We start from the raw sequence: 21,730 nt of genomic DNA on the forward strand, positions 1-21,730 counted from the left end.
TTACTTGAGAAAAAATTGCTCACAACCACGTAACAAATGTGGCAAAAAATGGGACTCACAACATTGAGTCTAGCTGCATAATTATGCGTCGAAATAAGCGAACTTATACAATAGTATAACGTAGTGTCAGTTAATCCAAATCCAAATACACGACATTAATCCGTTTGGTCTACTTTTATATTTCATATTCTGTTATGTTTTAAAGATAAAAAAATGTATTCATTTTTACATGTTTTTATAAGTGTTTCATTAAAAGTATTTCTGAACAAAAAAAACCAAATCACGTAGAACACAAAAGTGATTAACCAATCACGTACGGCTTACAGATCAAGTGCCCCTCCAGGTCACGTAATCCGCCATGCCTCAAAATTAATTTCATTCCCGTGGACTGGAGTCCTCAGGTAATAAAGCAAAGTAATTGCCGAAAGGGATTTTATGCCCGATACTTAGATCATAATGTTGAGCTTTCTTTGATCTCCAATATGATAGCTGCAAGCATCGCGCTGTCTGTTGAATTTTGGAAGTTTGCTGGAATAAATGATTCACGTAGACTCATGATTTTTATAAAATATAGCAAGGATTAAACTACCTGCATCCTGTTACTCGAAAAATAATAAGACTATGAATGATCATAATACAGGCGATAATCCAGAGATCGACACATACCATCGGTTATGGCTTTTTTAAGTTATTGGCTTTTGATATTGATATTTTAAAAATGTGATAAGCAGATACTTCAATTCAGTGTTGTAATATAATTATTGTCTTTCGGAACCATTTATTACAGCACAATTGTTAAAAATCGAGTAACACTCAAGCGGATGCTAGGGCATGAGGGCTGCTGCACTTCTTCATTATCCCTTATGTACAGACTCAATCAAACCAAGCTTGCAGTTTTCATGAAATTTCGTCGTGACTAATGCTTCCAGGGGATCACTCCTTATAAAGTTACTTGCACATCACAACAACACGTGTTAACTTCTTCACTTCAATGTTAATATATATTTCTGGGTCTTCGGGATAATTGATTCCAGCACTTTTAAGTATCGAAAATTGAGTATCGCTTAAGCTGGTGCTAGGGGTGTGAGGTATTTTGCACATTTTATTATCCCTTGTGTACAGACTCATTCAAAAGTAGTCGGCAATTTTAATGTATTTTTGTTTCGATTAATGTTTCCGAGGGATCACTCTTTCTCCAGATTTGGTTTCAATGGTTTGGAAAATTATAAGATATGTGGATAAGTTAATTCATTACAAAACCACTTTTGATGAAAATGTGAAACGCCTTAAAGGCACATTATATCACAGATCCGTCTTAAAAAAGGACAAAAATGAGTTTTATAACGTTTACATATTTGTTTTAGAGTATGTAAGATACTTATCAGTCAATCACTCAAGATGGTTGTGTTGAATGTGAAATTAAAGTAGCGAAATGTAAACAAAGTGGTATTTTGACCTTCATACAGTAATTGCTTTTATTCTTAAATTCAATGCTACTTAAATTTGTTTTTGTTCCTTGCAAAGTAACAAAAAAAGTCTATACGTTTACTCGTTTCCAATTATTTATTTACAATTACATAAAACAAGTATATACATAAAAATTCAATAAATCATATTATAAAATAAAGAACATGAAGAACAAAATTAAATGGAATACTGAGATAATGTAGTTGTTGCAGTTTTTGTTTTCAATAAATACAATTGTTTTTTTTATATAGACAGCTATGAAATACTAAAGAGTTTAAATTTAAATTCAATCAATCAAACAATCCATGTGGTTCATTATCATTATATCATAAAAATAAAACATGTACATAAGAGGCGAAATATTTTCAAATAAAGTATGTACATCACCATGGATGCATCGATCAAGATAGATTGACATGAAGTGAACAATTAAATTTTTTAAAAATCCTGAAAAAGAGAAAACGACTATGCTACAACTTCATGTATACAACATATCTAATAAATTATCAGAAAGTAAATATTTACAAATTAACAAAGTTATCATTTATTTCATGTACAGAATGTGTTTTTATGAAAAATGAAAATTGTGCATTATGAAGTCCGATTTCAATGATTATAAACATTACATGTACAACTAAATTAAAACGACAAAGGCACTGAATATCGTCATGTTTAACTGATTATTGTTAGTTAACCTATATTGTTATAACTATCCTAAATCTTTGAAAGGTTCTTTCAATTGGAAACTTTTAATAACATTAGATTTTATCTCAGACGGATTAAATAAACTGAATCTATCTACAATAAGACGCGGTTTTAAATGTTTATAAGCGATTGTTGACTTTACAATATTTAGATACCTATGACTATATATGGAAGTGTCATTTATAGCAACAAGTGGTTGAAGTTTTAATATCAAACTAAATTTTTCTTGAACATTGAATTTAAGCGCTGTCATTCTAAAATGCATAAATTCGTATGATTCTGGCAGTCGAATCTTAAATGTTTTTCCGTACTGTAACAAAAAAGATATAGCTACACTTTTAAACAATCGATGGAGTTTTAAGTATAACTGCCTAGCTGAAACTATCAATTGATAGGTTATCACTCCCTCCAAAATGAAACTAGATTTGTTTTCACAATCATTAAATATTCTAGTTTTCATCTTTGTAAATAAATTATTTACTTGATAGCATTTGGCAAGAAATGGTTTAAAAAGTTTTTTAGTAACGTGACATCCGTTTATATGTTGAAAAGTTATGAAATTAATTATTGTAGTTTGAAACATTTTGTGTTGTTGCATAAGTACAGCTACTCGTGAATAACAGGAACTGGATTCATTGTTAAAGTATAATAATTCCAAAGAATTTATAATAGAAACAATATTCGGTATATCTGACGATAACAACTGTAAAAATAGATTATCACAAATGTGAGGAACATCTGCGACACCCCTTTGTAATGAATCATTAAAATATTTGGAAACCAAAACTGACTCTTTCAATAAGTGCCTAGAAGAATAATGTGGGAGGACCGCGTTAATTGAGAAATGAAATAACGGTTCGGAAATATTTGTTTGTGTAAACTTATTCAACATTGACCAAATTAACCATTCTTCTGCCTGGACAGTTGGAAGCGTTAAACCATAATGTTCACCAATCAGAGACACAATATCGTCTTGGCTAAAGAGTTTTGCAAAATACAAGGGGGTAAGGCGGTCTCTACTTTGACAGTTCAAGATTTCCTTCCCAAACATGTTTGCAATAGCTGCTAGCGTCAGAGGCATTCCATTTATTGCAAACAAATGCACAAGAGACAATTCCATAGTTTTATTATCACAAAAAAAGATGAAATTAAACGATCTCCTTTTCGAATTAACCAATTCTACTAGAAACTTATCTGTACATTTTTCCTGTGATTGACTGGATGGGTGCTTAATACATTCAATATAATTACGTTGGTCGCTTTTTAAACGAGCTTGCATAGTCATCAAGAAAACGTCTTTTAACGTTACGTTTTTATTTGTCATGGTAATATTTTCTCCCATGAGGATTCTGGCCGATTGAAAATTGCCACCGATTACAGAATAGTGAAATATGTTAAATCCATTTATATCAGGACATTTAAACGCATACGAATTTTCATTTTGTTTAAAAATCATGTAAAGGAAATTATGATAGTCGACGTCATGCCAATGAAAAACTGAAACGTGATGATCGTGCGTAAGTAATACATAATGTAAAGGTGATAAGGATAGTGATTGGTTACATGAAATAAATGCTAACGGTTTATGGCGAGCAATGACAAAATGCATAAAAGCTGTTAGAGCATTGACTTGACTTTCAACTAGCAAACGTTGTAACCGTTTCAAATTTACATTTTTATGATATGCCAATACAGTAGTTAGAAGATAAGGACTTTTCTCCATAATATATTTCAAATTTGGCTCAACGAAGAGGCGATATTCTTGAGCAGAGAAAATTGATATAACGTATCCCATTGTAAGCTCATATGATGACATAATGTTTGGAAAGTCTTTCACATTGATATTTGCGAAACTAGAGTATATGTCACAAAACATAACATTTTTTGGTAAAATCATAACGTAATTCTTTCTTTCGTACTTCTTCAGAGCAAACTCAAATGGATTATTTCTTTCGTTATCTATATCCAAAATCATAGAGTTAAAGTGTGTCTTCTGATGTTGAAACAAGTATACCACTACATAATAATGACCATTTTTCAAACTGTAATGCAATATATTTCTACCAAAACCGTCACGCGCCGTAAGAGAATGCTTTGATTTATCCTTCAAATATCGAATAATATGTAATGATTGCGTATGCGATTCCATTTCCGGATTGCTAACAATACTATCAAACTCTTTCAATACTACATAATGTGTTATTCCACGTCCATTGTGGTCTTTTATGTCCGGAACTGGCTTCTTGAAAGAATCAGTTAGGTAATACATGCTAAGGTGTTGGTCAGAAATGGCAGATGTGTGAAAAGCAGTTGAGCCATTTAAAGCCAATGTTTCTATCAATGAATATGGTTTATCTTTTGATGAGAGTGTTCCTTTTTCGAACAAATAAATATAAAGAAAATTTCGGTTAGCAACAGCGTAATGAATTGGATAATTTCCGAAGCTATCAGGATGGTTCCAGTTCACATCGAGCCTATTCCTAATAACATGAGTATAAATTTGGTAATCTGGAGCATATGAAGCTACAACATGTGATACTGATCCATTTTCAGGACATCTGTCTGATAAGAAAGTATCTAGTAAAGTATGCATTGGCTCATTATTTTTTAGTTTTATATGGTTTGGAATATTTCCACATTTGTCTGATGCTATTTCTTTGTTTAATAGTGGGTAAAGTTCGGTACGGTTTAAGCGAACACTTGTAAGCGCCGCAGAATATCCAAATGCATCATAACATTTGCGTGCTTCGTAGAAGGTATTTAGTAAATATTTAGCTACATCCATTGAACCTGTTTTGATTGCTGTTATGAGTGGATTATGTTTAAAAATAATCCACCAAATATCTAAGGGGGCAATAAGGTGTAAAGTAAAAGAATCGTTCGGAAAAGTAGCAAAACCATGCTGAATTAAATTGAAATGATCTAATTTGGTTACGTTTTGAAAAGCTTCAAACGATCTCTGGTTGGAAATACATTCAAACGTAAATCCATTTGATACAAGCCATTCTGAAATATGTTTATGATTTCGTTTAGACGCATAATACATACATTCATAGAAGAATGTTTTGGTATGAAGGGATGTCATTTCTTTGACCACATTTAAATGTCCATTCTCACATGCAACGTGACCAGCATTCAAACCTACAGTATTTCTTACATAAACCAAAGAGTGGTTAAATGCTAAAATATATTTTACAGTTGAATGATGTCCATGTTGTGATGCAATATGCAACAAACTATATCCTGAATAATAATACAATTTCATCATTTCTAACTTATTGAATACCTCATAAGAATTTATCAACATTTTACCTTTAACAATAAAGTTAAGATTTGCACCTTTGTTATGTAAAAGTTTTAACTGGTTAGTATGTCCTTTCGCTGCTGCCACAAATGACGGTGTTACATTTCCTTCGTTAAAAGCATTTACATCAGGGAAATGATGTATCAATAGCTCTAGTGCCTCAACACATGAGGTTCTCCAAATCAATTGATGTAAAATAGGCTCCTTTCGTGCCTCGTTACTTATCAAAAACGTTGATGAGAGAAACATTTTTCTTAAAGAAATATCGGCAGAGTTTGCAACATGAATCGCCAAATCAACAATATTCTTCGTATTATTGTTAGCCATTTTACTAAACAAATATTTAGATATAAGAGTATGGCCATTCTTAAGTGAAATTCGATAATTTTCATTGTTTTTATCAATAAGCCAAAAATATAAAGCTTGATGAGATATGCCAACATCTTCACCTTCTCTTAGGAAGAAGCTTAAGGACTTAAAATACAGGTTAAACTCGTCTATTGTCAATGAAATGTTTGAAGATTTTAGAATGGCAAAAATTTCTGATTTTGAAACAGGATTCATCGTGGAACAAATAATCTCAAATATTAATTTGGGAATTCTAAATGATGTACCACCAAACTGTCTACCAAAATTGATGTCATAAACATCGCCTAGATCTGTAGGAAAGTCAGGGACGGTTTCATTGTCTTTGTTATCGATAATCCATTTTAATGCCTGGATGATATATACAAAATTTCCTTCACTTTTATAAACAAGATTGTTTATCATATCTCTGTGAGTATGTTTTGGAAATGATTTTTCAATAAAAGTCTTTATGTCCTCTATATTTCTTGAGTCATTTGAGTACAGATAATCAAGCTTCATTTTTCTTAGCATTGTTAGTTGTGGAACATCTCTGGTAGTAATAAGAAACTTGAGCCATTTTGGAAGCTGTCTAATTTTGTCTGACAAAAGGTCTAAAACCGGATTATTTCCAGATCGCCCACACTCGTCAATGGCATCTACAACTATAACCCATGGTGTATCTGTGACACTAGATAACTGTTTCAGTGGTATAGTTACGCCTTGATCAAAGCAAGCTTCTGGTTCTTTGTTACAACTGTCTCTGTTAAACAATATGTGACTCTCGGGTAACATTGATACTATGTTACCATATTCTTCACTTTTTTTTGCGAAGAATCCAACAAGTCTGCGTATAAATCGTTCTAACAAATGAGTGCTTTGTACATCAAATTTGCATACATGAAATGCAACAATGTGTTTATTAATATCTTTGGCTATATTCATCGACCCTGGACATAATAATTTTGAAACAAATGCAGATTTACCGTAACCCATTTCGGCAACAAGCACAATACCATGGTTTTTCCTGCTGTTAGAATTGAACAGATCGTGCTGCAAATTTTCCATTAGCCATTGACGTCCAACAAGTGTCTTGTGGTCATTCAAATATCCCAGGAGCGGAAGATCTTGAGGAAACGGTACACTGTACTGTTCTGACATGCATGCTGCAAAAACAAAATAAAAGAGAATGATTATATAGGTATCCAAGCATTGAAGAGCAAAATCGGTATGACATTATGACTTATTGTATGACTATTTTCTGATAGACATGGTTCATTTACGCAACATTCTGTAATATAATATGTATAATATGAAGAATATTTGACCTACAAGTGAGCTACCATAATGGTATACACAAACCGTGCATATAATTAAAAGATGAAAATTAAAGCCAAACAAATTAGATTGACCTATTTTAAATGTAAGACAACGAGTGTTTTAAAGAAAACGAGAAAGGCAGTTCAAACTAGAAATGTGTCCATAGTACACGGGTGCCCCCACACGCTACTGTTCTGTCAATCTTATGACTCTAGGGCAAATGTTTTTTTGGACTACATGTGCCACAAGTTGAAAACTAAAAAACTTTTACTAAGTAAAGGGCAAGAACTTTACAAATACTGAATAAATCCACAAGCAAACCCCAAGATCCATAAGTACACATGCTGACCAACATTCTTGTAAACTTTCAGGGCTACAAGTGAAATACTTTTTGAGCTATGCATGACCAAGTTGAAAATTGCAAATTTATACTAGTGTAAGTCAAGGGCAATTACTCTAACAAAACTGAAAAAAAATCCACATGCAAAGTCCCAGGTGCATAGCTTCACAGTGATGGTGATCATTATTCCTGTAATTTAGTGATGTTGATCATAATTCCTGTAACGTTGTTTGATTCTAACTCAAGCACTCAAATAACAACATAATGAAAAGGATTTTACAAAGTCAAGGGAAATAATTCTACAAATATTAGATAAATCCACAAACGAAACTCCAGGTGCACAGCTACACATGCTGAGCAACCTTCCCGTAAGGTTTAATGACTCTATGTCAAACCCCTTTTGAGTTACATGCGACACTAGTTGAAAATTGCAAAAAAAATTTAAGTCAAGGGCAATAATTCTAAAAATACTAAATAAATCCAGACGAAAATACCCAGGTGCCAATTACACATGCTGATCAACATTCCTGAAAAGTTTCTTGACTCTATGTCAAATCCTTTTTGAGTAACATAAGACACAAGTAGAAAATTGCAAAATTTTACTAGGTCAAGGGCAATAACTCTTAAAATACTATATAGATCCACACAAAAATACCCAGGTGCACAGCTACACATGCTGATCAACATTCCTGTAAAGTTTCATGACTCTTGGTCAAATACTTTTTGAGTTACATGCGACACAAGTTGTAAATTGAAAATTTTTAATAAGTCAAGGGAATAACTCTAAAAATACTAAATAAATCCAGACGAAAATACCCAGGTGCACTTCTACACATGCTGAACAACATTTCTGTAAAGTTTCATGACTCTAGATCAAATACTTTTTGAGTAACGTGCGACACAAGTTGAAAATTGCAAATTTTTAATAAGTCAAGAGCAATAACTCTAAAACACTGAATAAATCCAGACAAAAATACCCAGGTGCACAACTACACATGCTGATCAACATTCCTGTAAAGTTTCATGACTCTAGATCAAATACGTTTTGAGTTACATACGACACAAGTTGAAAATTGCAAAAAATTTCGAAGTCAAGGACAATAACTCTAAAAATACTAAATAAATCCAGACGAAAATACCCAGGTGCACAACTACACATGATGATCAACATTCCTGTAAGGTTTCATGACTCTAGGTCAAATACGTTTTGAGTTACGTGCGATACAAGTTGAAAATTGCAAATTTTTAATAAGTCAACGGCAATAACTCTTGACTTTTTGAGTTACGTGCGACACAAAAAGAACGGACGGATGGACTGACGGACGGACAAGGGTAAATCTAAATGCCCGCCACTAAAGTGGGGACACAATTATTCAAGCAATGGATAGATATAAAAGAAAATTACACATATCGTTTACATCTAACGTACCTCGATCATGATATTTGTCCTTTTCTGTTTCGTACACAAAACCTTTGAAAACAAATATCCATGACGTAAAGACAATGGCTATTAATAGCGAAACTGAAATTATAATTTTTTTCTGTGTTTGTGGGATACATCTATTTGCCCATGAAAACAAATTCGAGAATATTGAATCATTTCGTTGAAATAAATTGTTAAGGTCTCTCCTGAATATTGTTAAATCTGTCTGAATGTTTTCAACTTCTCTTCGTAAATCCTCTTGCCCTTCAATTAAGAAGTCCTGGCCGTTCTGAATGTCTCCTAGAATGTGATGCTGCTGTTTTATATGTGTTGCAATGTCTTCAAGTTTATTCAATTTGAACCCATGTTGCTCAATTAAGTCTTGAACTGCAACCATCCATTTTTCTATCTGGTATCCCTGCTCAATATTTAAAAGATGGTTGAGGCATTCCTGAACATCAATATGGCCTTGCACATCTGGTTCTTTTAAAAGATCCTTTAGAACATCAAACACTCTTGTTTTTTCTAAATCAGTTGCTTTCAGGGATGTGTTGTGGGCAAAATACTGATTTCTGAACTTTCGGATATTCTTTATTATGAACGGTTTTATTCTAAACTGTTTAAAACAATTTTCCCAGATAAAACATGCAGTAGACACGTCCTTTATGTCTATGTCATCGTTTTGCCATGAGGCTGGAAGATAAACTTCAATTATATTTAAATAAGAGTGGGGCCATTCCCACGAATGAGTGAGCTCCCAATGTACATTTGGTGATTTCCTAGTTTTAAGTAGTTGATTTCGCCAGCCATTGCATGTTCTGCACCATCTGAAAGATGTAAATATTATGAAAATATCAATCAAATGCAAGTGATCAATGTATTTTGATTTAACACATTAATTAAATCATTCACTATCAATTTAGCCAATGTTTAATGCAAAAATGGTAATGATATCTTGCTTTCATTTATAACCTACGAGTGGAATTAAAGACCAAAGCGTGACAAATCCACAATTTCGTTAAATGAATACTCCCGTGATTAAAATATTAATTTCATTGATCCTAGAAAGTCGCCACACATCATTTGTTAAAAAAAAACAAATCCTAAATTTTGTAAAATCGGACGATTTTTTTAAGAACATCGACATAAAAAACAACTGAAAAAAATAAGCCTTGGTTCATTGAGACTATCCACATGGGATAGTAATATACGATTAAACAAAAATATCGGGTCCCTAATTCTATATCATTACTCAGAATTGGTCATTTTCCACAAGGTAATCATTTTTGTCTTATTTTCCATGATTACATTTTTCCCTCGAAAAATTGCGTATGTTTATTTTTTTAAACTGCGCAACACACACAATATTGATATCCGTGCAAAAGGATAATTATGCCCCCGCCATGTAATGGCCGGGGCATATAGTGTTACCCTGTTCCGTCATTCCGTCCTTCCGTCATTCTGTCATTCCGTCATCATCAGTTTCCGTTCATTATCTTAAGAACGGTTGCACACATTCAACTCAAATTTGACATATGGATATATCATGAGAAAATACAGGTCAAGTTCTAATTTGGTCATGGTTCGATAATTTTTGGCAGAGTTATGCCCCTTTTACTTTGAATATAATATGAAATATCAGTTTCCGTTCATTATCTCCCAAACGGTACAACACATTCAACTCAAACTTGACATATGGATATGTCATGAGAAAATACAGGTCAACTTCGAATCTGGTCAGGGTGTGATGATTTTTGGCAGAGTTATGCCCCTTTTACTTTGAAAATAACATGAAATTTTCAGTTTCGTTCATTATCTCCCCAACGGTACAACACATTCAACTCAAACTTGACATATGGATATGCCATGAGATAATACAGGTCAAGTTCAAATTTGGTCATGGTTTGATGATTTTTGGCAGAGTTATGCCCCTTTCACTTTGAAAATAATATGAAATTTTCAGTTTCCGTTCATTATCTCCCCAAAGGTACAACACATTCAACTCAAACTTGACATAGGGATGCGACAAAGGAATGCGCAGGTCAAGTTCAAATTTGGTCATGGTTCAATGATTTTTGGCAGAGTTATGCCCCTTTCACTTTGAAAGTAATATTAAATTTTCAGTTTCCGTTTATTATCTCCCCAATGGTACAACACATTCAACTCAAATTTGACATATGGATATGTTTTTGGAATGCCCAGGCCAAGTTCGAATTTGGTCATGGTTCAATGATTTTTGGCATACGAATGCCCCGTTCACTTTGAAAATAATATGAAATTTCATTATCTACCCAACAGTGTTACATATTCAACTTAAATTTGACATATAAATATGTCAAAGGAATGGGCAGGTCAAGTTGGAATTTGGTCATGGTTTGATGATTTTTGGCAGAGTTATGTCCCTTTCACTTTGAAAATAATATAGATACATCTTAGGAATAAGCAGTTTAAGTTTGAATTTGGTTGTGGTTCAATGATTTTAGACAAACTTATCTTTCCTGAATGTTGGAAAAATTTTGAACTTTCAGTTTCAGCACTCATACTTTTAGCCATTATTTTGGCTACAAATATGCAATATGCTATTTTTAAAAGGTTAAGACTGAATAATTTCAGTGCCTTGAACAGTGTATGAAAATGGTTTGTGTTAACATTGAAAAGTTTTAAGGGCTTTGAACTGAAAATGAAAAAAAAATTAATGCACCATCTGAAATTTTGGCTGCATGCAGGGGCATCGTGGCATGATGACACATTTCTAGTTTTATTTGCCCTTGTTTTTTATCATTAATTGTGTTTTTTTAACCAATCTTTGACAGATTATTGCTTTGCATTTTTCTCCCAATCAGTTTATGCTCATGACTTTTTGAATTAGTTGAACATTTAGAACAAATGTTTTTTATGTATTTAAAGATGTTCTGAGGATTAATATTACGGTATTTTTAGATGTATTCATTACAAATGTACGGTTGAATTAGTTTTAGGATATTGCACTTATTCATTATCCCTCATGTACAGACTCAATCAAACCGAGTCTGCAATTCTCATGTGATTTTGTTGTGATTAATGCTTGCGAGGGATCTTTTTGTTTCCAGATATATTTGTCATAGTTTAGCACTAACATTTCGTGCTGCCTGACCTGAAAATGTATATGACATTGAAAGGTGGATAGTACGCCACTCAAGGACTTCGCATTGTATTGAACAGGTCGTATTGCCCTCTCATCCAAACCTATAATTGTCGTTAATCTTTGACAATTTGTTCTGACTTAAAACATGCATCATTTTATTTACTATAAGATAAGCAAACTGTTAGAATATAATTGTTTGCAGTGGATTTGGAAAAGCAAACTTTTTCCTTTATTGGCAGTAAAGCTTCTTGCTTTAATATGTTAATAATAAAGACAACAGTTTACTTTTCAGAATGTGAGCTTTCAAAATTTTAGTACAGAGTTTCAGCTTCCACAGAAATAAAGTGTTATATTATTTTGTATTGATGTGTATTTAACGATATAGAAACAATGCAAAGGTCTTCATCCCATTTAAGTGTGTTTTTTATTATGTCCTAGCCATACATGTATGTCTTATAACTCTTGTTCGGTAATAAATATTTTATTTTCGTTTAACCAAAGCGATTTAGAAAATAAGGTTATTTTAGGGTAATAACGTTTACATTTTATGTGAACAATATTTATGTTGTTTGAAATGTAAATACATGTTTTTATGTGGTTCGAGGGTTACTCCTTTGTGTTGTATATTTAAGATGGTTCAGAGTAGTATGGTAATTGAGCGAGTCTAGCGCACCACCCTAAAAAAAAATAATTTCCAGTTATACCCACTTTTTTATAACCTACTTTTTAAAAAAGATTTTCTTCTCCACCACCCCTTAAAAAATTTTTTTTTATCCCCAGTGGGATTCGAACCCTCGACCCGGAAAAATAAAAAAAAATGAAAAATTGTAAAATTGCAAAATTGTATATTTTCACCATGATCTGACAGTATTGAATCTCGTATATACCCCCAGATTAGACATTTTTTAAAACATCAATACCTACCACATACCACTCCATTAAAATTCAAAGACAAGCCAAGCGTATTGAGTAAGTTTATCATATTCATTGGTGCATATATGAATATTTTAAATTTTGTACATTATAACATGTAAAGTGTATTTGGTTTACATTGATAAAATAAAATACGTCTCTCTTTAGGAGTTAATGATATTTTCACCACAATGATATTGCATATTCATTTCAAGATCCTGCGTCAGTCAACCTTAAAAGTTTAAAACATATGTACGATAGAACATAACATGCGTTCGTGGTTATGATAAATCACTTGATTAATAGTCATATGAGTATTTCAACACCGTTTATATTTTTGTTTATGTCTTCTTCTTGTCTTCCATCCTGAAAGATAATATAAAGCTACCTTTAGAATACATCAGATAACAAAATTATACTTAAATTTAACAATGCAATAAGAACAGTGCTGATGTAAGTATTATCCGCCATGCAGAGTAGAGAAAGAAATAAAAGATCTATGTAAAACACTCCTTTTTCAAAAACATAAACACTACTGCTACCACTAGAGGGGTAGTGTAAAAATAAAAAACACCCACCTTTAATTGCTGTCTTGACGGACAAGTTCCGCTATCCTATTCCTTTCAGAAATTAATTCACTTCTCTTTATTTCTAATGTGGATTTTCTTCATTCTCACAGGTTCTTTTTACCATTAATTTTTTAAGCTTAGTCTTTGCACTAACTTTTTGCCTTGTTAATCGCAACCAAATTCGTCTCTTGTTTTTGTCGTTAAAATCTTCTTTAGCCTTATTTATTCTCTCAGTTAATACTTCAATTTCTTTTTGTGTGCTGTTTATCTCTCTATCTTGATAATTTATCGTATTATTACGTTTCACCAATAATGTTTCAAGTTTTTCTATTTCATCTGACACTTTAACTAAAGCAATATTATTCCTTTTTACTTCACTTAAGTCTATCTCTCATGCACATTGTTCTTGATTCTTGCATTTATAACTTTGCAGCAGGCAATCACTGTTAAAAATTTGTTGAATCGAATAAATGGTAATACATGTAGATTGATACATTGACTGTTCACTCCACAAATGTGTAAACAAGGAAGAACTCTCAGAAGCAATGAAAACATAAAATTGGAAACTCACACCCTCTAGCACCGGCTTAAGCGTATTTGATATTCCCGAAGGGCCAGAAAAGTATAACAACACTATGGTACGAAGCAACGTTTTACACCTGCTATTTTAAAGTATAAAACTATGGAAAAAGGAAGATTCCCCGGAATGAATAATAACAACATTATGATATGAAATGCAGACTTGGTTTGATTGAATCTGATGATGTGAGATAATGTAAATTTGTAGCATCTCTTAAGGTCCATAGCAGCAGCTTTATCGGTATTCGATTTTAAAATGGGTTGGAATAAATGATCCCGTAGGACATGAAAATACAAAACTTAAGTGAAGTATTGTGCAACATCCCCAAGCATTTGCTCAAGCGGTAATGAATCAACTATACTAAATGTTCTGGAATGTAAGTCATCATCACATTTTGTTTAAGCTATTGGTGTTAAATATCACCATTAAGTTGATGTATATCACGTTATTGTCATGTTTTAATATAACTGGGTGTTATTATTTGCTTAAGTGACTCCACTAAGGTTTTTGACATGAGGGGACTGGAAATAATTTTTCGATATTAATGTTCCATTTGATATTGGTCTTGATTAACTACTCATGCGAGAATTCTAATCATTAGCTCACTCCGTTTTATTTCAAATGTTCCTTTAAAAATGGACTTTTTTTTCATCTTGCTCCGTAAATTAACTACTTTTTACACTTTTACACTCTTAAACAAGGAATACAATAGGAGATTCCAAAAAAAAAATCTTGAAAAGATTTTAATTTTGAAATAAAATTTAATTGCATTTCAAAAACAAATGTGAAAAATGACATAAAATTAAAAAGCATTGCAACTCGTTTTTCGCCCAAATCGGGATAAGAATAGGATTTCAATTTATTTCTGAGATTTTTTTTATTGATTATCTCTGGCATGTCATTCTGTTTTAGTGTTCTGCTGAGCTGATCAATGTTTTATTTTTTAGGATTTTATGCCTCATTAATGGTCGATGGCTTGATATATATCTATATATAGTAAAAGTTAAAGTGATTATCAATAAGAAAGTTTTTGTTTACTTCTGATTTTCTTGATAACTATATTGGAAGCTTGTGTTTTATGGGTAATGATATGAATCTTCCCCGAAAAAATCAGCCAATCTATCAAAAAAGAAATAAGTGTGATTGTAAAATAGAAATCAATTTAGATAATAAACATGATGCTAAGAAGCATTAAAATTGACATACGTAAAAATAGATGGTGGAATGAACTAATATTTGAAAAAAGGTCTTATACTATCTAGAATTCTATTGTTGTCCATTAGAGAGTCTGTATTATACGCAAAAATGTTAACCATAATGTTGAAATATTACTTATAATGACACGATGTGCAGAACCCAGGGATTATTGATTTATATAAACTACATGTAAGTTTTGTATCCGGTCTGCATCTCTTGAACCGGTGGAAGGAAATTGAAACTACTTGTCAGAAATGTTAACTATAGTGAGGCAATATGCAGATCGCAGGGGTTGCATTAATTGAACACTGCCCTCCTTGTTGATCTTGTTTTTCATATTTTGACCTTCCTCAGGTCAGGGTCACACTTGGTCATAATGTATTTATATCAAAATTTTGTGTCCGCAAACGACAATAGGAAATTTGATATATTTGGCAGAAATATTGATATTGCTGAGATGATGTACAGAGCGCAAGTTAGGGCTTCCTCAGGTCAAGGTCAATGTCACAATGACTCATTCAAAATCCTTATATTAAGTATATATATTACAAAGGGAGATTACTTTGTATGACTTTTATTAATATGTTTTACCCCAATATATATGTATGATACATCCCTTTATTTCCCTAAACTTTACCTTTTTCTGTTTAGATTATAATTATTGAGGAGATCATAGGTTAATATGATTTAATCTTCGTCTTATTAATTAAACTGGTAAAACATAAAAATATGTAAATTTACTAAGTAACAAGGCATTTGTGGCTGAAGAGTTGCCTTTAAGGTAGACCATGGGTAATGCAGTACATCCACTTTGAAGAGTATTCAAATAGGTTAGAATCAATTGCCAACTACATTGAAATTGAGGGGCGTGGGTTCAAACCCAGAAGGGGCAACTTTTTTTCTTTCTTTTTTTCTTTTTAACATTATTTATGCATCTCTCTGATCACTTATGGAAGAAAAATGGTTTGATTTAAATAGTATAATTTGTGTAGGTATTTATTTGCTAAATAATGACAAAGTTAATAGCAAATATGATACCAGATATTTTCAAAGTTTAAGAAAATAAAAACTACACGGTAAAAGTATTTTATATTTCGCATGACCAACCAATATACCTTTAAGAAAATTTAGGCAAACTTTGAAAATAGCCCTTCATTATGGTAAATTTTAGAGATATTTTTAATAAGGCATTTTAGATAGGGGAATGGTAAAATTAGTGTTTAAAGTGGGTAGGGTAGGGTAACATTTTTATACATATTAATAACATTTTGCTCAAAAACCAACATTTTTTTGTGTAATTTATTTGTTACCTAGCTAAATGTTATTATTTGTTTCTTAAAAATGAGCAACAGAAAAACATTTTTTACAATTATGATATTGCAGATTATTTAAAGTTTCCTCATTTGTGAAAATAAGCCCTTCTAATGGCAAAGTCTTAGAACAGAAATATATCCATAACTCATAAACCACACGGTAAATTTTATTTAAATTTTGCATACAGGTGACCTTGAAGACATATATCTGTCCTATGTTGTCAATTTTACAGTTCCTTATGGTACCCATTACCCATGGTCTACCTTAATGGTTGAGAGCCACCGTTTATCCCTGCGTGATCGTTAGAGGAGACATTTATTGTTTTTAATGCTACCGAGGAATCACTTGTTTTCAAATATTTTTGAATTTATACCTCTATAAAAATTTTATGAATTATGCACTAGGGTAAAATGTTTGTTCCTTGGAGGTCGTCATATAGTATCATAAAGATAATTAGAATAAAAAAAAATAAAAAAAAGTTTCTTGATTGATGAAAGACTCAAACAAATTTATATCTGGGAGTATATTGCCCCAGATATGTTTTTGTTATGTATATGTAAAAGCAACAGTACTACATATTTAAGTACTTCTGCATTTCCGTATCATTTGTTACGCACTATACAAACAAACACATACTTTAGTAAACATCCTATGCAACGATCGATTACATTCAGCTCGTACAGCTAAGAAAGTTTAAACAAATTTAAACTCCGATCCACTCTTAAAAGCTATATGTATTTCGTGTTTCTTTTTCAGTAAAAAATACTTCCCTAAAGATGATATTAAAATCCAATAATCTAGACATTAATTTAGGCAATATCATTATTAAGATTACATCTCAACGCCATTACACTAAAAGTTTATAAACAGATTAATTCTACTTACTTCACGAACTGACATTTATAAATTCTGCTGCAGTTTTGTGTGCATGGAGGATAACCCGCTAATGTTTTATAAATGTTTTGATACGTTCTATCCAGTCCCTCTTTTGTGTAACTCTCCAATTTTTCACCAACATATGCAAAACCACGATAAATGGAAACAAAGTTTTGACGTTCGCTATCTGTCCTTAGTTCCGCGTCCATTTTTGCTTGAAATAGAAACTACAACGTCGAACATACTAGTATAGTATAAAACCTCGTATTCATATTGCCGTTATGCAACCGTTTTATAGATTCGTAATGCATTTAGTTAATCATTTTAAGTGTTGTTTATAACTATGTTACTATTTTATTGATAACAGGTAGTACACGCCGTTTCCAACAGAATTGCTGTTGGGTTAACCCTTTAGCGACGTGAATGGGTGTCTGCCTTGCAATCGAGAGGTCCGGGGTTTAAATCCAGGTCAGTACCTGAAGATTTTTTTCAGGTTTGAAATGCTGGCGACGAAGTTTTAGGATTAATGACAATGCTTATAGTGATTCATGTACGACATGGAAAATTTAACAATCAATTACAGACAGAAAGATGGGGGACAGTGCATCAAAAGTCCCATATAGCTACAGATTAGAACCTCAGCAACATTATTTTGGTCCATCAATTATGCGACTGTGTAGGACATAAATGAATTTAAATCTTTTGAGTTCTTAGTTTGTCTGCATCATAGTAAAATGTCAAGTTTGCCTGACAAAATAAAAAAACAAAAAACACCAAACAAACAAACTTGTGACCATATGAAGAAAGATATATGAAATAATTTGGAAGTGACAATGACCTTTAATTGACCTTGCTCTTCAAAGTTAAGTTAATGAAAATCTTCTGTTTAAATTTGTTAAAAACAGAATATTGAATATGTTGCAAGCTCGGTTTGATTGTGCCTGTTGAAGTTGCCCAAATTTTCATCTAAAATGTTTTTATATTTTTTTTCTAGTTAATCAGAATCATTGATTTCAACACTTGAATGTTTAACAAAAATTGTAAACTGCTTAAGCCAGTATCAATTAAGAGTTTATTTTCAATTCTCTTTCCTGAATTTTTATATCTACCTTCTGTCAAATGAAAATAGCTATATAATACCACATTTTTGAAATAATAAGGAACAGAATTCCTCTCTTTATCTGTATGTTACCTTTTTGAAGTCCCTGACAATGCTGGCTATTTTAAATAAGTCGCTTTGGTTCGTTCGTCCGTGTTTGAATAGCGCAGGTATCCAATTGCAATATTATCTGAAAGTAACTCTACCATTAACTCAATCCATATGGATGAAGAATTATAAAAACAAATTGAAATTAGCCTAAACGTTTAGAGCGTAATGTCGTATCATCGTCACGTTTATAGGTCAACTCGTATAATATATATCATATTCCAAGCAAAAAAGAAATCATACCGTCCAGGAAAAGGCTTAGCCAGACTACGCCTGCACTATTGTAATTTGTTAGTTTTTTTGTTTTAACGTTTCTTCAAAAGTGTTTGATCGTGTTTTTAACTTTTATGCGTCAATGAAAATATAGCATATTTAAGTTTTTATGTCAGTGCGATTTTAGCAAAAGAGGAGGATGTAGAAAAGGTAATATTTACGTTATGTTCTTAGTTTAAGTCGCTCAAACCATGCGTAGGTGTGAAGTTCAGTACTATGGACATAAGGCGCGTGTGTTAAGATCACAAAGGAATTTAATCCATATTTGTACAATCATGCTTCGCAAGTTCCATCATGATCGTATTCTTAGTTACAGACCTGTAACAGTGATGCTATTTGTTGCAAACTGAAACTGAGACGTTATGTCGGATTCCACTACGTAAAAGGAAAAAACATTCTTCTCCAACCAAGAAAGCAAAACATTCGGTTTAATCGACGTCCCTAGCACCGGATTAAACAGAAATCAAAAAGAAGGCTTGACACAAATGATAATTAATGGAAAGATGCAAATGAAATGAAACATACCACTAAACGCGACTCAATACGAATATTGACCGACGCTCTTTCATTGACACATTCAGTTGTCAACTGTATATAGCATTTTGTACAGTTTGAGAGATAACATCAAACAGTATGAGGGAAAGACTGCGACGCTTTCAAAATCCCTACTCATGTTTAAGTCAAGTCAGACTTTTCTAGAAAATACAGATGATTTAGCACTATGAGAAATAACTTAGAGAAACAAATTGGATACTTGCTTTGGTGGTTATAATTCAGTAAATCACTTTAATGAAACTATAATGAAAACAATATAACGTTGCAACATTAGGTTGTCACCTACGCCATCAATATGTTTGATAGATGCAGTATATGGTTGGCCAGATTGAATATATACGTCGTGATCAAGTATGATCATTCTGTATCCTGATTATAACAGACTGCGTCGTATTGCATTATTTGTGATAAACGAGTCGTAACGTTTAAAACGTAGCTGAACGTTACTAAGGAAACCATTCATTTAAAAAGAGCTGATTATGCGTACTGACAGTGTTCTCGTCCTTCAAATGATTACTTCCACAGTTTATAACCGCTTACGAAATTCTCTGTGTATTGGTACCCATTGTGACTAAGGTATTGCCTTTAATGGTTGAGGCATAAGACTTGCAGAACATTTATCCCTGCGTGATCGTAAGACACGACTAAATGGGTTCAATTAACTGGAGTATATGCATCACTAACCTCTAGCAGGTCTGGTGTTGCTTTGAAGTTTGTAACACCCGAGGTTAGCAAAAATCATCTTTTCTGTTTCGGTGTCATATGACCTATACTGTGTTGGTGTACCGTAAAAATAAACATACCCAGCGTCTTCATATACCAACTGAATATTTCAGATACACCCATGTTACGAATTTATTTTGCCTGTCTGTGACACATAAGCTTCATAACTTCTGACCCCTCTTAATTTCCTGCTCAACACCTGCAATGACTTATCAAAGTGTAGACCGCCAATGAAATTTATTGCCGATGTAAGCATAATTAATTTTAATACACTTGTATCCTTATTTTACTTACACCTATATTTAACATTCAGACTTAATATGATATATTTCATGAAAATCTAGTTTATGCACAGACATAGATAATATGATATTATCTACATCTCTGGTTTAAGTAAAATAGGCTTTTAAAGAATTAAATATTTAAAATTCAAAATTTGGTTTCACTCTATTCAAGACATGGCATAAAGTTGAAATCAATACAGGTTCCTTGATCTTTACAGTATGGACTATACTATTATTTATTTTGCACTGATCAACTTATCTTAGCAGACGAAATAAAACAACGTAATCGATTTATCGGGGCTTTTTTTATTCTATTTTCCCGATCATAATATCCCAAAATATTTTATATACGAGGGGACGTCAGGAAATATCCGGACTTTTGACTCGTTCTCGAAAACCATTCAACATTAAAAAAAAAATCTTTCTACTCTTTTTCAAAATATTCTCCACCTACGTCTACGCACTTTTGCCATCTTCGTGGGAGCTTTTATATTCCCGCTGTGAACCATGACACAGACCTATGTTTTAGGTACTGTGTAACAGCAGATATCAAAGCCGCCCTGGTCTTACATTTTTTTCCAGCAAGCATTTTTTCAGTTTTGGAAACAAATAAAAGTAACAGGGGTCGAGGTCATGGCTATAAGGAGGGTGAGACAACAATTGCCATTTGTAAGAATTGATAACCTGCACTGTAGCTGCGGCGGTATGGGAGGGAGCGTTATCGTGAAGAAGGAGGACATTTTTCTGTGCTAACCTGGGACGCATTTGCTTCAGCTTTTTCTGAGATTTTTCAGAATTACTTCAGAATAGTACTTGGCGGTGACAGTTTGACCTTTTGGCATGAAATGAGTTAGTATCATTCCTCGTGAATCCCAAAAGGCAACAAGAGCCATGTCAACATGGCCATCCCCCGCCGAATGTGTTTGCTCATTGGAAGAATGTATATGTAGTAGAGCAGAATATTTCCATTTTAAGAGGTCTTTTGGTAATGAAAACTGATGGCTATAGTGATTACAGATTTGAAACCTATGTGAATACTGATGGCTGAAAATAACAAAAAAATAATGCAGGATAGGTTATCATTGATATATTTTAGCTCTAAAATAACTAATTATTTCGAGTAAACCGTGACTTTGGTGAACTGTTTTCTGATTGGTCGTTTATTTTTAGATTATTGTCGCGCCAATTTTGTACTTCTATTCATTCGAGCCT

General features: G+C 32.6%; 1 protein-coding gene and 1 long non-coding RNA gene across 2 annotated transcripts in view; both read right to left on the bottom strand.

Moving 5' to 3' along the window:
* LOC132743241 (uncharacterized) overlaps positions 1 to 17,708 on the bottom strand; it is a 38,908-nt gene extending 21,200 nt beyond the window's left edge. Inside the window, exons 1-3 of the mRNA XM_060731776.1 lie at positions 17,486 to 17,708; positions 8,911 to 9,731; positions 2,178 to 6,987 (exon numbers count right to left, since the gene is read on the bottom strand). Of these exons, the coding sequence (XP_060587759.1) occupies positions 2,178 to 6,987; positions 8,911 to 9,731; positions 17,486 to 17,685 (5,831 nt within the window). The 5' untranslated portion in view covers positions 17,686 to 17,708. The remainder of the gene's footprint in view (positions 1 to 2,177; positions 6,988 to 8,910; positions 9,732 to 17,485) is intronic.
* On the bottom strand, positions 12,992 to 15,297 carry LOC132743223 (uncharacterized). Its single transcript, XR_009627546.1, has 2 exons — positions 13,519 to 15,297; positions 12,992 to 13,306 (listed from the first exon to the last, which is right to left on the bottom strand). It is a non-coding gene; the product is annotated as an uncharacterized LOC132743223 (long non-coding RNA).
* Positions 17,709 to 21,730: the final 4,022 nt, after the last annotated feature.

The sequence above is a fragment of the Ruditapes philippinarum genome, unplaced genomic scaffold, assembly GCF_026571515.1.
Source record: "Ruditapes philippinarum isolate M1 unplaced genomic scaffold, ASM2657151v2 ctg3459_1_1_1_1, whole genome shotgun sequence".
NCBI lineage: Eukaryota > Metazoa > Mollusca > Bivalvia > Venerida > Veneridae > Ruditapes > Ruditapes philippinarum.